The sequence below is a fragment of the Euprymna scolopes genome, chromosome 17, assembly GCF_053919585.1.
Source record: "Euprymna scolopes isolate OS-2025 chromosome 17, ASM5391958v1, whole genome shotgun sequence".
Lineage (NCBI taxonomy): Eukaryota > Metazoa > Mollusca > Cephalopoda > Sepiida > Sepiolidae > Euprymna > Euprymna scolopes.
Genome location: NC_136498.1, coordinates 3,156,699 through 3,174,330, shown reverse-complemented (window position 1 = coordinate 3,174,330; position 17,632 = coordinate 3,156,699). Strand labels below are relative to the sequence as shown.

At 33.2% G+C, this 17,632-nt stretch overlaps 1 protein-coding gene across 2 annotated transcripts in view; it reads left to right on the top strand.

The window, feature by feature from the left end:
* Positions 1–17,632, top strand: part of LOC145296652 (GTP-binding protein Di-Ras2-like) — a 563,663-nt gene that overhangs the window by 45,472 nt on the left and 500,559 nt on the right. For both annotated transcript variants that reach the window (XM_080142586.1, XM_080142589.1), the window contains exon 3: positions 11,076–11,203. In XM_080142586.1, coding sequence (XP_079998712.1) covers positions 11,111–11,203 — 93 coding nt within the window. In that variant the 5' untranslated portion in view covers positions 11,076–11,110. The remainder of the gene's footprint in view (positions 1–11,075; positions 11,204–17,632) is intronic.

Below are 17,632 nucleotides of genomic sequence, written 5' to 3'. Positions count from 1 at the left end.
ATCCATTTAATTACTTTTGTTCCTCTTTTTCACTGCTTTCTACTGCATTGTAAACAACTTTATTATACACATATGCTTATTAGACAGCAATGCTTTAAACTATTATAACCTTATGTCTATATAGTGTTGTCATGTAAAACATGATAAACACCACTCCAAAAAATGTTGCATTTCAACACATATCTTACATAATGATACTGGAATAATTTTGTTTTATCTTTTAATTTAAATACGCTTTTAGTAGAAGCATAGGTTTAATTTTTTGCCATTTAAGGTCACAATTCAAACATATTGGATTTATCAAATTTTGCATTTGAACTCTTCATATCTATCTATCTATCTATTTTATTTATTTTTATTTTTTATTTTTTTTTTATTCTAGGTTTTCAAATTTTTATAAAATATTTTAGTAATATCTTTGTTTTAATTTAGCTTTTTGTTTTTAAGTAGGACCCAAATAGAAATCTTGGAATTATGGTTTAAACTTTTCAAATCAAATATGGCGACATGAGACGGCTTCCTCATGTGTGCTTTTGAATTCAGTTTTTTTAGTAGTGCTTATAAATTCTACAATAAGTGTTTTGGTTTTTTAATTTATGCTTCTGCAAATGTTAAACTCTAATTTTCTCCAGTTTCCCTTTATTTACATTTTTTCTTCGAATCCCTTTTAATTCCATGTAAACAGCTTTCCAACTGTTTTGTAAGGAACATACATTTGTTTGAATTGAATACAACTGGTTTTGGGTTAACTAATGAGATATATATATGTGTATGTGTGTGTGTGTGTGTGTGTGTGTGTGTAAAAAGCAATAGTAAACAAAAAAAATCATTATCAGGAAGAGAACTCTGTATGATCACCCAGAATGATAATTTCATTTCCTTGGCGAAGGGAGAAGGTATTTGAAATGTTGTAATACGCACAAAAAAGAGAACAGAATACAAATTGATAACTAACAACAGCCTGCACGCCATGTAACTGCCGACAAGCTTTTATTTTCCCTTTTCATATGTAGTTTCAGAGGCAAATCTTTGAGATTGATGTCCTTTTGATTGCAACATGACAGTATCCACTCTAACAGTTTTCTTAGTCGATTAAGTATTTTCATTTAAAAAAGAAAGACTAATGCGAAATAAAATATATTTATGAAAAGATAAACAAAAAATGAGCTAGTTAGAATCAAATATCGATGTTTCAGACGGGTTGCTATTTGAATCTGACTTTTTAAAATCAACAAAATAACTATATGTTAGATTAACTCAAATTATCCATTGAATTTTATGGAAAAATTCTTCCACTTTAATTTCAAAATGTTTGAAACGAATTGCTTGACCTGAATGATTAATCAGCTTTTATCATTGCCATCATTTAATGTTTTAGATTTGGGATATAAACACACAGGATTTTTCTTCTTGTGGGGGTGGGGAAGACTATTTAGAGGGTAAAGTAGATTACCCAGTGATAGCGTAAGCTCCAAGGGATTGCAAAGGATGCCCTATGCGACCCCCCCCCTACTGGGTCGAATAACAAGTATTGTAGTACGGCGGGCAGCGAGTAACAAAGTTGTGCCAACCGTTCGCCAGTACGTCATTAACACCACTGGCCACTAGTCAGACACGCAATTCTTTTATAACAGAACAATTGTGCCTCCTACTACTCCTCCAAGTCTATAAGAGACTCGTCTTCTCAACCACTCAGATTAGAATTCCTCCCTCGAGGCCAGCGCCACCACATAAGCAATTTTCTCTTTTTTTCTGTCTCCTGTCTTCAAACTACAGTTGAACACTGATCTGATCCTGGTCGTTGCCATAGGGTCAGACTTGAAAATTCGTCTATGTGGTATCCACACATTTGTCGAACTCCTGAAGGGAGACAAAAATCTCTTTGATTATACCGTCCTCCTATTGCTGACGAAACACCTCCAAATATTCATTGTATATTTTTCTTTTAGTCAAGTTTGCCGCCACCCAGTCTAAAATTTGCATGATTAGAAGGGACTCTGGCTAACCTATCGTGATGCCAGAGGAGCTCCACATAATAGCTTCCCTCCCGTAGCTCTACCGTTTCCTCAAACCGCTTCATCTGTACTCGATCGTAATCAGAGAAGTCCTCCTGACTGGGTAGCCCCAGAGATTCCAACGTAACATTTGTTCTAGTCCTCTTTGCATAGTACTGTCAGGAAAGCACTCCGCCATGGGATCCAGGTATGTTGATTGTGTTTCAAGGACAAAACATAAATGTGATGCATCGACCTGGGGAGTATGTTCCATCACTGAATTAAGCAAGAGGTGAGTAACCTTATAGGGGGGCTTATCCTCAAAAAAAAAAAAAAAAAAAAAAGTCCACTGCTCTAAACGGGACCAATCCAGGCAGGGTTGAAAAGGCCCATCCATTCAAACACGGGATCAGCTTCAGTGAGTCCAGGTGTTCAATCAGGTCTAACCCAATTATTCCCTTGATCGGTATTAAGTCCACTCCGATCTCAAACTAACTGGCCAAAGCATATTTTGCATCCTGAAAAACACACAATAGAGATTCCAAGTTGGCCACTCGAACCGACAAGTCCATACCATCGGCCACCAAGGCAGGAGATGTCGCAGTCCTTCCAGAACCCAAGTCAACTCCCAGGGCAACCTCTGTGGACCTACGCTGACACTCACCTAGAAGGGTAGACAATCTCAGCTGATAATCGACACCAAGGGTTTCGATTGGACACAAACTTCTTAGTACATCTACCGCCAGATATGTCCGCCTGCTACCCGTGTCCAGTAGGCAATTCACTGACACTGTCTTTGTTCCACAAGAGAATGTAACTGATAGAATGGGAGGCAATGTGCGGGAATACCCGGTTGAAGTTGCATTGTTCACATCTGCATGAAAAGGAGTAATAGCGTTCCCCCTACCAAACTTTTGTGACGTATTCTGTCTCACTGTTGATGTAAATGCAGTGGAAGCACCACCCTTAATCTGCAATCTCTTTATTGCTTTTCCAGTTAGTCTCAATATGGAGGACAAAGGCGGCACCCATCTATCTGTTAGCGCTATTAACTCCCCTTTCAATTAGAGAGGAAATTTCCTAAAGAGAATCTTAGCCATCAGTCTGGCTCCGCCAGAATCGTCCGCAGAAAAGTCACAGGAAAAGGAGTTCCCCAGCTCCTCCAACAGCGATGCCGTCCTGGAAACGAAGTCCCCCAGCTCAAAAAGGGCTACACCTTTCTTCAGAACATAGTCAAAAATATCCTGGAATATTTGGTCAATGATTTCATCCAGGTCCAGATACTCCCTCTTCAATATAGCTATTGCGCGCTGGTAATTGGTGTCAGTGCAACTCAGGTGATTTATCAGGCTCAAGTCTCTGTCTGAGAGTAAACACTTCAAGAAGTTCAACCTCTTAGCATCATTGGCCATGCCGATCACGCAGTTCTCAAACCTAGTTAAAAAGTTTCTGAAACTCATGCGGTCGGACACCATTTCCTGTCCGCTAAATGTAGGCCCTGTGATCTGTATCCGTGGGGGTTTAACAATGAAGGAGGAAGAAACTCTCCCGGTAGTTGCAGAAGCCCTTGAGAACTCAAAGGCAGATTCCGAGTAAGGGCTGGGCTCTGGCTGTCGGTATGCTTGATCCAAATCGCCCAAGTCTTCAGTTGAGGCAGCCACGCACCCTCAATCTCGGCAGGTGTTCTCTCATCAAAGGAGCCTAACTTCAGCTGTGTGATACAAGTCTCTAACTCGATAATGAATTGTCGAATTTCCGTCCATAAGAATGAGTACGCCGAGGGCCTAACTCCATCACGACACATCTTCAGTCGTCCCTGAATCTTCTGAGTCAATGACTCCCTTCTGCGTAGGAGCTGCTCTTTCGTGACGTTCATGACAGTAGTTAACCAACGAAAGAGTAAAGCAGCAAATCCTTTGCAAGATGTAGGGAAAAAAGACTATTTAGAGGGTAAAGTAGATTATCCAGTGATAGTTAAGCTCCGAGGGGTTGCAAAGGATGCCCTATGCGACCCCCCCCTACTGGGTCGAATAACAAGTATCGTAGTACGGCGGGCACCAAGTAACAAATTTGTGCCAACCATTCGCCAGTACGTCATTAACACCACTGGCCACTAGTCAGACACGCAATTCTTTTATAACAGAACAATTGTGCCTCCCACTACTCCTCCAAGTCTATAAGAGACTCGTCCTCTCAACCACTCAGATTAGAATTCCGCCCTCGAGGCCGTTCAATTGCTTTGCATTTTTTTTCTCCCCTATTTTTATTTACTCATGTTTTCTGTATTTTTTTTCTCATTTTGAAGTGATTCGTTTGAATTTATTGCTTGACATCCATTGGTTCTTATTTTAATGATAATTTACAAATATTCAACTCATCTTGACAAACAATCACCTTTTCGCCTCTTGTCCAAATCATTTTTCACTCTTGCAACATTTATCTTATAAACCTATCATTTCACTCATAAGTTTAATTCATCACTTGACAGCTCCACCAATTTTGCTCCGTGTCCTCAGAGTGAAAATCTGTTACCTTTTTTCATGAATGATGTAGTTGAGAGGAGCAGCTAATCCGGATTAAATGCAATAACTTTTAAAAGAAGACTACATTTATATTTTCTCGAAACATGTATTAGGAAATGTTCCAAGTGAATAGTGGAATAGATAAGCATATGAAGCTTTTTTATTTTGAAGCTATGATGGACAAAGTGATGGGGGAAAAATCGACTGTACTTTACTGAAGATAATGATATTAATGAAAGCAAATTCTTTCATTTTGTTGTTTTCGCATTAGTCTCCTTTGATTCTTGCCCACTGTCCTCCCTTTCACACCACCACCACCACCACATGCTGATGACAACATTCATCTCTTTTATCACTGCCATCTCTTGATGAAGAACTTTATCAAAGCGAACCTTTTCTCTTGGCTAGTCATGCAAACACGATTTCCTTGGAGGCAATAAAACACTCTCCTCCTCATCTTGATTTACGGCCTGTTTCATCTCGTTGCTTCCCTCACGTTGATCACAGTTTGGTATTTGAGAATTCATTTGCATTGAATCATACTAACTTGTAGAAATAATCCACAGGATTTTCTTTTGTTCCTTACTTTATTTTTTGTATGCTTTACTTCTGGCTGCACTTGCAGATTTTCTTATATTTGTTAATGATGTATACTTGAAACTTTTAACATCTAAGTGATTTTATATATATATATATATATATATATATATATATAAGGACAGAGTTGTAAAGCAGAATTTTACAAAGAGTTTTTATTATTCGGCAGAATACTCCGAAGCTGGGTGCTCCTTAATCCGCTGAGTTTCAAAGAATGCTATTTCTTTTCATCAGAGGAAAAAAATTGTAAGCAAAATAATCAGAAATTCACGTCAAAAGTTTTAACATTTCTATGTATTTGCTGAAACTTAAAAAAACATATGTAAAACAGTTCATGTGGAAAATTCATTTAGAGTTCAATATTGCAATAAAAATTACTAACCATATTAGAAGAAATCCGGCGTAATGGAGGTTAAAAATTTGTAGGTAAATGAAGCAGCCGCTGTTCGCCTCAATGGTTGAAAAATGAAAAACAAAGCATCAGAAATTAGAGTTCAGAGAGTTTGAAGACAGCCAAAAAAATGCTTCCATTTTGGCTGGGTGGAAAGTTGGGAGTAATACATATATATATATATATATGTATACTTACTACCTAGCTTTACCTATGTATTGAGCACTGTTGAAGTAAATACTGAAAATTTAGGTATAAAATTATATCTTCATATATTAATTTATGTGATTAAATGAAGTAGTCACACACACATATATATATATATATATATATATGTGTGTGTGTGTGTGTGACTACTTCATTTAGTCACATTAATTAATATATGAAGATATAATTTTATACGTAAATTTTCAGTATTTACTTCAACAGTGCTCAATACATAGGTAAAGCTAGGTAGTAAGTATATATATATATATATATATATATATATATATATATATATATATATATATATATATATATATATATATATATATATATACTAGCAAAAGTACCCATCGTTGACTGGGTTCAAAAACAGCCTACAGAAAATGGACTTTGATTTATGAAAGTATGATAGGTTATGCAAAGGAAGGGTTGTAAAGAGATAGCTTCCAATTTGGAGGTATCAAAACCAAAGCAAAATATGATGAAAGTAAAAATAAAATAGATAAACCCCATAATTTATTATACCATACCTGTTCACACTGAAACACTTATCACACTATTCTGTGGATCTATATTAAAAAACCCTGTTAAACTTTGTGACATATTTCCATTCTGAGGTCCGGTGCAAACGAACACTCCATAATTTTATTATACCATATTTCTTCAAACTGAAACATAATTATCAAAGTATACTTACGCAGATAGATATGAAAAGTCTTTATTAAAGTTTGTGCCTATTTCCATTCTATGGAGGCCAGGCGCGAACACAGACCCCACAATTTTATTATACCATCCCTATTTAAATTAAAACCTACTTATCAAAGTATTCTTATGTACATTTATATCAAAAACACTTGCACACATTTTTTTTTTTTTTTTAATTTTAAAATTTTTTATTTCCATACTTTGTGGACCAGGTGCGAACGCAGACCCTCAATTTTAATGAATCATCATTATGCCAGATCAAACATACCCATTCTTGTGTCTCGATACATCTATCATTATATGTGATCAGTTTTCTATAGTAGTCAACCATATAGGAGCTTATTCGTAACAAGACACACACACACACACACACGTTCAGCTTTATATTATACTAGCGAGGGGTACCCGGCGTTGCCCGGGTGTTTGGAGGTGTGTAGGGGGGTTAAAAAAAAAGTAAGTATGAGGATCGGACCCGAACCGTTGAGGCAAAGTTATGAAAAAAAAACAACCTGCGCCGTTAATCATTGCCCCACCGCGACATGCTTACAGAAACACGTTTGAATTTATTTAATTACTTGGATTTAGCAGGTGCTCATTTTAATGAGTTAGTGAGGTGAAGTTTGACTGCAGGATTTCATTTACAGCTGAACGCTTTTTTTTTTCCCCCCCAAGATGTTATAGGAAAAAGACTAACCCACATGCGGCGAGCAACAAATATTAAATATTTATCTTCTCGAAATCGAGCAAATTAAATAGACAGGCGAGCTTCGTTGTTAAGTATGAGATATTACGATTTATATGTGATATAAAAAGTTTTTAAAAGTTGTGAACCGACCGACCGCTTCTCTGAAAGAAGCCTTTTGTAGACACACAGAAAAAGCGAACACACACACACACATACATACATTTTCGCTTTTATATTTATAGATATATATATATATAAATTTAAAGGGGATTAGAACAGCAGTCTAAAGAGCAGAGTGTATTTTAATGTAATAGTAAAAGCACTAATGTAATTAAAATGCAAGAAAAACAGTGCTCGTTGTAATGCAGATATATAAGGCATATACATCCTAGAGCTATTTTAATATTTAGTAAGATGATTGATAATTTATAATTAAAATTACAATTTATTGACTTTGTTGTGTTCCTTCTTATGAAACCGATTTTTAATTTTACTTATAAATTATCAATCATCTTACTAATATATATATGTATAAAAAATCAGTTGTAAGTATGCCAGCATCTTATTCTAATATTGTATGTGAGATCTATACTTTTTTATAAATCATCTTTTAATTTAGGAGCACTTATTTTTTCTTAAATTTTTTTATTATAAACTAAAGAGTCACCAGTTATCAAGACCAGAAGGATAAACAGTTTGTCAGGTGGACAATGAGAACCTTAGGAATTTTTGAGACAATGAGTGAAACTGGAAAATATTTGATTAAAAGCACAGCTCTTTTTTTTATTTTTATTTTTTTAATTCCATTTTCACCCCAAGCAAGGCACAGTGCCACTTTGATGTAGTAGGCTACTATCAGGGCGATAGGTTGCAAGGATGCTATAACGGGAGATAAGCAGCAAGATGTTTGTTCACATTACACTTGAACTTCTGCATATCAGTACAGTTAGGAAAGCAGGAACCCGGAAGTCTATCAGTTCTAGGGAAGAAACTATTAGAGTAGGCCTTCTTGCATCTAGGGATCTCTGTGTAGGGGTGGGATTTTGCTGTTTGTTGGGGGTATTTACGTCGAGGGAGTGGGGGGTTCGTCGAAGCATCCACCATTAAAATACTTGTAGAATAGGCAGAGGGATACAACATCGATGAGACAGAGGTTGAAACCTAGATGACAGTTCAGGACCTATTAGGTTGGCAACTCTCTTTTGAACCCTGTTCAGGAGCGAGAAAAAATTTGTTTACTTTAGACTTGAAAACTTATTTGTAACTTGGATTTTCATACGTGTGAAATACACAGACGACTTGTTTTCACACTTCACTACTTTCTGCTGAACACATTCTGAAGTGACATTTTTTGGGCGTTTTGTCATTATCTCAATTCCCAACTGACACAGTAAACAGATTTGCTTTAACATTTTATATATTTTCTTTTTAATTTGACAATCATGATTCATCAAGGCCCAAAGGTCACTCGAGGATAAGGATCAATGAATTTGTCAGGTGGATAGTAAGATGACAACTATGATTGATGGGTGATGCAAAATTTGATTATTTAAGAGGTCAAATCAACAAGAATTTGTTAACATTAAACTTGAAAACGATCATGTTGCAATCAGCTGAGAAGCAACTCCTTCATTATATTATACAGATGAGTAGTTTGAGGAAAGAAATTCTATTTCTGGAAGTTCTGTTTAATATTAGGTACACAAAGAAAGGAAAATCATTGTAGCTAGACAAATGCTTTTTATTTGCTATGAATTTTTTACAGGAGTAAACCATAGATTAGAGCTTATCGATCACCTATCGTAGCCATAAAAATAACAGTAGAGCAGAGAAAGACTAGCAATGTCTTCTGAAAGAAAGTGGCTGTAAGGAAGAGAAATGGGCATCTGCCACTAGATTTCGAAATCTGTTTTGTAGTCTGTTGTCAAGGTAAAAAAGTTTGCTTTACTTATCCTAATTGTATTTCCCAGACTTTAACAATGTTGAATCAAGAGAATTGCGGTTGGACTAGTTTGAAATTATTGTGTCACTATAAACTCTTCAACTTGGTCACATGACTATTCTAACCAGAAAGTGATGCATAACAAGATGTGGTCATGCCCGGGATCAACTTCTTGATTGTATTAATCCTGGTATTGAGAAATATTACCTTAAAGAAAAAGCAGTCCATATGAAAAAAAATGTAATTTTATGCAAGTGGTGATTATCTTGTCTGACATTGTTATTTTAATGTTAAACAAAATGTAGACACTGTATTTTTGTTAAAAATGTTGTGTATTATGAATAGACACTGTTATGTTTGTGTGAAATTGTTTAAAGACAGGTTTTGTTTGTGTAGGGTTTATCATAAGAAAATGATGAGGAATTGTTCTGACAATGTGCTGATAAAGTTCCTTGGTAGAAGGTTAAAAAATTCCCTCTGGTTATTTTTCGTAAGAGAGAGAGATGATATTATATGAGCCTAAAGATTCTATTGTTGACATTGGTTCCCCCGATATTTTTCTAGTAAGAATTTTTTCCAGGAAGACATTGAAGATTAGAGGAGGGGCCATGTGAAGGTTGCCAACATCCTAAGTGAAAGAGATTTTTGTGGAATCCACTATTTTCAAGCTCAGTCGTCAGTCCATATCATTAATCACTAAACCACTGTCATTTCCCAGAGAAGAGATAACAAAATGTCAGAATGAAAGGTAATTCAAAAATCTTCTTAGCGTTTATTTTTTTTTTCCTCAGTGATTGATTTTTCCTTCTCTGATCTTGTTCAATACGTAATTGTTCGATTCAATCAAAATCTGTGGTGGGACAATTTCTTGTGGTGTTAGGGTAGATCCCTTTCGGTGCAGAAGTTGTTGTTGATGAGATTGGGGAGGTTGAACTGAGATCACAGTGTAAAGGCGTACAGTCAAGGAATAAACTTCTTGGGGGTTTTCTACAATATAATTTCATTTTTGAATAATTCATTTTAAAATGGGTAAATAAGTTTAACAATGCAACAATTTAAAGAAGGTCGGAGGTTTCATTGTTGAAATGTGAAAGTAACATTCAAATTCATTTTTCCATTTTACTGTTTCTATTTACATTAAATTTTCTCAGCAAATTTTACTTTATAGCATGCGGACATATGTGCAGAACAAGACTGATATTGAAGGCCAAGAAAAACATGGGAGGTGGTGATAAGGATAAATTTAAAGGAAAAAGACTTGGCCAGAGATAAGTCAATTTGGAAGTCATTTTCTGAAAAAAGAATCATATTATTGTTCTCATCTTTAGTGCTATTTGCACAACATTTAGGTCGATGTAACCTTTGACACCTTCTTTGGGTGTACGTTGTCGAACTCTGGAATCTTTCTATTTATTAAACTCTGCACAGAACTTTTAACAAAATCCTTTATTTAATCCATGATGGTTGCTTGTTCCTGTTCCATCAGCCATGACCGAATAAAAGTCCTAAGTAATTTGCAATTGTATTTTGTGTATCATCCAAACCAAGGATTTAATTTTACCAAGTACTTGATAAAATTCAGTTGTAAGTCAATACGGCTATGTCAAGATGAGAACAGTAGTCCGAATAATCAATCCTTATCTAAAAAAAATTCAGAGACATAAATTAATCTCAATAAAATTGTAGTTTGTATTTTTTCTCTTAACATTTTCATAATAGAATGGTTTTTCTCTGTGAGAGTTTGTTAATTCTGTTGTCAGTATTTTTTTTTTTTTTTTCATTAATATTTTTTTATAATTATGTCCCCCTTTTTTGTAAGAGCATAATGATTGATTTATATATACATAATCATGGTCGCTTTAATAGACATATCCGATTAGTCAACTGGATTTAAAATATCAAGTATTCATTAATATTTAGTGGAACCATAATCGTAATAAAAAAGATGGTCTCTGCGGAATATTTTGTTTTTGTTATCATTTATGCTATCAACCTTTTAAGCTAATTAATTTGTTTTTCTCTCGCGTTACAGTTGTCAAGTGATATTGGCTGAAACTCTTTCATCTTATGGAGGAGATGGCTTCTGGCAGGGCTGTTCGATCCAATTCTAAATCGACTGGAATGAATGCCGAAATTGAGGTTTGGCAGCAAACATCAACTGTGAGTTGACGTTTTCATTTTCTCCAGAGTTTTTAAAAAAACAAAAAAACAATAGTATTTGTGCAGAATAGGAATTATGTTATCATCGGAATTTTCCGGGTAGTTTACATAAAATGCTGAAAGTTGTTTAAATGCTGAGCCAATAAAATCACTGCAGAAAACATTTATTTTCTATCATTGGTTAAATATTTAGTTTTCTTTTGATAATTATCTTGATTTGAACAAAAATAAATCATAAGAAAACTATAAAAATAAAAAGGTTTGTTATTCAAAAAATATTTATTCATGAAACTTACATTACTATGAGTTTTTTCTTGATTTGAATTTTCTTAGTTTTGTAAAAATTGTTCAATATTCATTCATTGCATTTTTTCATAATAGAATATTTTCATTTTTCAACTAATTTTTCATTGAAATTATCTTCGTGATACCAGAAATATTTTCATTGGCCAGTGTTTACGCACGCGCACACACACACACACACACACACACACACACACACACACACAAATAAAAAAAAAAATCTCAATTTTCATTTGGTACTTTTCAGCATTTTACATCAACTACTCGAAAAATTCTGACAATATTCCTTAATCTGCACAAGTACAAAAATAGAGCTAATTAAGAAAAATGTCTGAACATAATAATGTACATTATCACCTTTCAGCCTTTTTTTTTTTAAGGTAAGGTTGCCTGATTGTGGAAAATGCAAAAAAAAAATTTTTTTAAATGTTTAAAATTGAGTTTTGTTTCATAATCTAATTTATAAAACTCACTAAGTCTGTCTGTTTGTCTGTCTCTATATTTTCAAACTCTATCTCTTCTGAAACAAAAAATCACAGAGCGGCACTAAGGACCTCAAATGATTGGATTTTTTATGGACCCTTCTTTTATGGGTCTTTAGCCGGTTAAAATAGTTTTAAGGGATCAAAAAGGGGTCTCACGTTGATACAGTGTTAATGTCACCAGCTTTGAATGCTCCGGTTTTGTTTTCAGTTTTGATTCTAGCTGATGGCTCCCAAATACTTTTTTTTTTTACTTTTGAGATCACGATTCTGTAATAATACATATGAAATCTGGACAAATTAAAATATTGTATTTAAGTATATTTTACAACTGGGCAAAGCTGCCCCCCCCCCGCTAGTAATTTAGAGGAAAGAGGATTGTTGCTTAATAAGTCACATACATGTATTTCAAATCGAAAGTTAATTATGAAGATGAAAAAAGCAAATATGGAGTTTCCATGGACTTCACTAGTTTTTTGTTTCTAGTGGAAATTGCATCTTTGCTATTTTGAATGAGATTTTAAAAAGTTTTCTATTTCAGATGTAGTTATTCTTTTGTGAATCTTTTTTATATATATATTTTGCCTTTCTAGATATTTATGAAAAGTTAAAGTTAAAATATGTGCAAACAAATTATTTCTAGATATTTATGAAAAGTTAAAATATGTGCAAACAAATTATTTCTAGATATTTATGAAAAGTTAAAGTTAAAATATGTGCAAACAAATTAAAAAACTTAAACAGTTCAACTACGATTTAACTGAATTATCTAAAATACTAATTAGTTTGCATTTCACTAGATGGGTTCTTAAATATTGAATCACTCTTTACTTATTTGAATATGCTGGACCCTAAAATGTTTCAAAGCAATTGAAAACATGCCAATAATAATCTAGCAGTGGAAATTCCATCGTATTTTCTCCATTAGTCTCTATAATTTAGTTTTAATAATAATATTTCTTTTGAAATATTGTGTGTCAAGGTCAATATCGTTAATTATTACTATTCTTTCTTCTGTAAAAATGATTATTCTCAGCTAAGCTAAATATATATTTATTTAAAATTGTAGCAACTTCGTTTTGTAAAAATATTTTAAATGAAGTTCTAAAATGGTTTCCATTTTAGATATAGTTATTCTTTTGTGGGTCTATTTTGAGATTATATATATTCTTGTTTTTGTCTTTCTGGATATGTTAAGGTCAATAAATGCTTCTGTAAAAATAATTGCCAAAATAATTGTATTCTTAAATAAAATGGATGTCTCTTTTATTTAGAATTGCAGCAATTTAATTCTTTTTGATGCAGTAAATATTATGTCTTACCATAAAAATAATTGCCAAAATAATTGTATTCTTAAATAAAATGGATGTCTCTTTTATTTAGAATTGCAGCAATTTAATTCTTTTTGATGCAGTAAATATTATGTCTTACCATAAAAATAATTGTCAAAATAATTGTATTCTTAAAATAAATAAAATGGATGTCTCTTTTATTTAGAATTGCAGCAATTTAATTCTTTTTGATGCAGTAAATATTATGTCTTACCATAAAAATAATTGCCAAAATAATTGTATTCTTAAAATAAATAAAATGGATGTCTCTTTTATTTAGAATTGCAGCAATTTAATTCTTTTTGATGCAGTAAATATTCTGTCTTACCATAAAAATAATTGTCAACTATTATTTAAAATTCGCTAAGACAAGATTGCACATAAAAAAAAAAATTGATCACACATTTATTGGTTCGGTGTTTGCCACTAAATTAAGTTGGTTTAAACTTGTGATCACTGAATATTCTTCAGATCAATAAAATGAATGTTATTTATTTATTTTTTTAAAATAATACTTGTTTAATTGACAGCACAATATAATTTAGTTTTTTAATAATTTATTTTAAAATAGGTAAAGTCAAAATTATTTACTATAGCGATATCAAATTAATAACTAATCTCCATCTTTGCTGATTGGACAGTCTCTTTTTTTAATGTGTGTGAAATTTATATTTTCTCTTACATAAAATTTTAGAAATCAAATGTAACAGAAATTCCACGGTAGTGGAAAACCTCATCACATAAGCAAACAATAGAATGTCCTTCAATAGAATAATCCGTATAATAATCAGTGCAATATTAGTTTCGATCAGACTTAGAATTAAAAAAAATATTTTTCTAGCCAAATACGGAGAACTGCTTGGGATATATTATTAAAAAAATCGAACTATAGTAAGACATCACTTTTTTTCTAGAGATTTTAATTTAATCAAAGTGACTTGTAAATCAGTTATTAATAACTTTGTCCTAATCTTAATAATCTCATAATTTGATAGAAACATGTCAACTTTTTTTTCATAGTGGTAAGAAAATGAAATGAATCAGTAAGGAGTGTGATTGGTGGGATTTAGTTAAAGAAAAAAATAAAAGTGTAGGATGTTGGCAGATGATATGGCAACTCTTGCAAATATATATATTTTATGAGATAAATATTCTTAATTCATTATGAAATTGAATGTCTGAATGTGTAAGATGAAATAAAGTCATTTTTAAATCTAAAATTGCTTCAGCCATTTCCGGGACTAACTCCTTATAGCCCCCACTCTTAAAAACATATATGAAATAAAGTGATGCTTAGATCATAAACTGCTTCAGCCATAACTGGAAGTTACACCATACACCCCACTCTTAAAAAAAATATAATAAAGTGATTTTTGATTGTAAACTGCTTCAGCCATGTCCATGACTGACTCGTTATACTTCTACCGTTCCGTCCACTTTTGCAATATGAAGGGAAATAAGGGACAATGAAAAGTCATAATATTTAATGATTTTACGTAATTTTTCTTTCAATAACTTTTCTGCACGTCACAAGATTTTTTGTTTTTTCATATGGTACCTTATTTCTTGGGTAAAATATTGTACGAGTACTTTATTTCTTATTTAAAAATGAAACTACTCGATAATTTTACATAATTTTCTGTTGTGCTAACTTTTCAGTAAGTCACGTGTAAGAGTTTTTTTTTATATGGGTACTATACAGTACAAGCACCTTATTTCTTATTCAAAAATCATATTACTCGACAAATATTTCACATGGCAGTTACTGATTAGGCAACAATTGCTTAACTATATTGAATTGAGTAATGGATACTTAATTTTAACTATTACTAAACAAAAAAAAGAAGATAATGCATGGGAGGGAATCATTTGGCTTTTTGGCTAAGATTAAAGTGTCGTGTATGTTCTCAGCATTCTAGTGAACTGACCCATCCCCTCGGAAAAAGGTTTTGGTAATTTGTGTTGAACGTAGTATGGATACCTCATGTTAACTTTTTTTTTTTTTACATAGAAGCCACCACTTATCAAGGCCCAAAGGCCACTCGAGGATAAGGGTTAAAGAGTGAACAGTAGTCAATGGGACAATATCATAGTAATCGTTAGTGTAAATTTGGTAAATTGGATTACTTAAGGGGAATGTCTCATCAAGAATTTGTTTATGTTGGACTTGAAGACGACCATATTGTAGTTAGCTGGAAATATTTACATTTTTATTGAAATGTATAACTACTACTGTTCCACGTAAACCATGTATGGAAGAGGGTTTAATAAATAGTTGTATGTGATGACTAGAGAGGAGATGAATTACAAAAAGTAGGTTAACTGAAATCTGAAATTGTATTTGTATCGGTGGCAAACAGAATCTCCAAATTTTACAGAAAAATAAACATGCTAGCTGCTAGATTCAAATTTTACTAGCTAAATTTCAAACAAAATATCCAGATCTATTGGAGAAACTGCTAAACTGGCAATACAGTGGATTGTGGGGATTCATGACGAAAGGAATAAACTCTCAACCGGATGTTTACTCGTCGGCTGTCACAGACTAAGTGTGTAAGCATGTCACTACGTATAGCACCGACGCACCCATCTGGTCAAAAAGAGAAAAATAATACAAATTAATTAGCCAATGGGAACGGGGTATGATAAAAGTAAAATTTAACAGCCAACATGTCTGTGAAAGCTGGTAAGAAGAGATAAAAACCCAGGATTTTTGTGAATGAGAGAGAAGAGAAACAAGACAGCAAGGAAACAAAACACAGGTGCAATCAAGTGAGAAGTTCCCTGCAAACACTTCTCTTTGTGACTGCTACTCAACCAACAAAAAGAAACAAGGAATAAGTAATCTTTATGAACATTCTCCCCCCCCCCGTTTTCCTTCGTTTATTCCAACGCCTTACTTTGTATCATTTTCAAAGCTGATGACACACAAACCTTTTTGAACACACACATTCAACCTAATGTTTTGTTGATGATAAATTTCATCAAACCTTAACTGTTCATAGGTTTTGTGTGTTAAGTGGAGTTTCATGCTTTTTTATGTTGTAATACACAAACAAGCTAATGGGTTACATAGCAATGTATATTCACGCAATTCTATACATTTATTTATTTATAGTTGACACCGTATTTTGGTATTAAATTACAAGTGTCGTTGATATGCAATAAAACAAATACTGAATTGTTCACAATAAATATTGTTTCAGCATTAAATAAGATAAAAGAGTTGATATGCAAAAAAAACATAAACCCATAAAATAGTATCTGAACCTCTTTGTTGAATTCAGTCATTAGTCAACATGTTTATGCAAAATTAAGTTTGTGTATATATGTATATGTTTATATAAAATGAAGTATGTGTTTATGCTTATATATCTGTATGTACAAAACTCACTGTTAAACTAATTAACTGATCATTATGAATTTTGGAACACATCCACTAGGCATAAGAGGTTATAATGTGGACTATATTCAGTTTAATTTAGTTTTCATGCAAAGGAGGTAAAACAAAGAAAATAATGCTTAGGAGAATTGCCTTGTGAGAACAAAATGAACACTATTCCCCTCCTCACTTAAACGAAAATGGAGGAGATAATGCTTAGGAGATTGCCGTGTGACCACAAAACGGATACTATTCCCTCCACCCCTGCCTAAAAAATGGTTTAATCCCTGGAGGCATCCAGAGCACGTTTAAAAGCAACATAATTGTGCTTCGATAGCTTAAAACTCCCAGGTCATGACTTACGAAACAAGTGCAAGCTACCCCTGTGAATTAAATAAAGGGTTCCATTCAAAATTCTGTACAGATTCCGGAGTTTGAAAAGATACATCTGAAGAAGGCTGCTTTTACAACATCTGTGAAATTAACAATAAAACTGTAACATGTGTATAGAATATATGTATATATGTAACTGTAACATGTGTATAGAATATATGTATATATGTAACTGTAACATGTGTATAGAATCTTTTTATTTTTCATTTTTTTTTCATCGTCGCTGTTTCATCTAGAGGTTGCTATAGAAAAAGTCCTCTTTTGATGAAGAAAGGACACAAGATGATGTTCACTGAGCTTTCTTAAAGGTTTTATTTGGGAGGGAGAGACTAATGTTATCTTAATTATTTACTTAACTTTGCAGATGGATAAGAGATATTGAGGTAAGATTCCACTTGGGTTATTTCTATGTTATTGATAGTGTCTTATTTGCATGGCTTCCAGAGAATGATTTGAAAAACTTTGTTTCTCTTGGCTCAAAAATCTGATTTGAAAAACTTTGTTTCTCTCGGCTCAAAAATCTGATTTGAAAAACTTT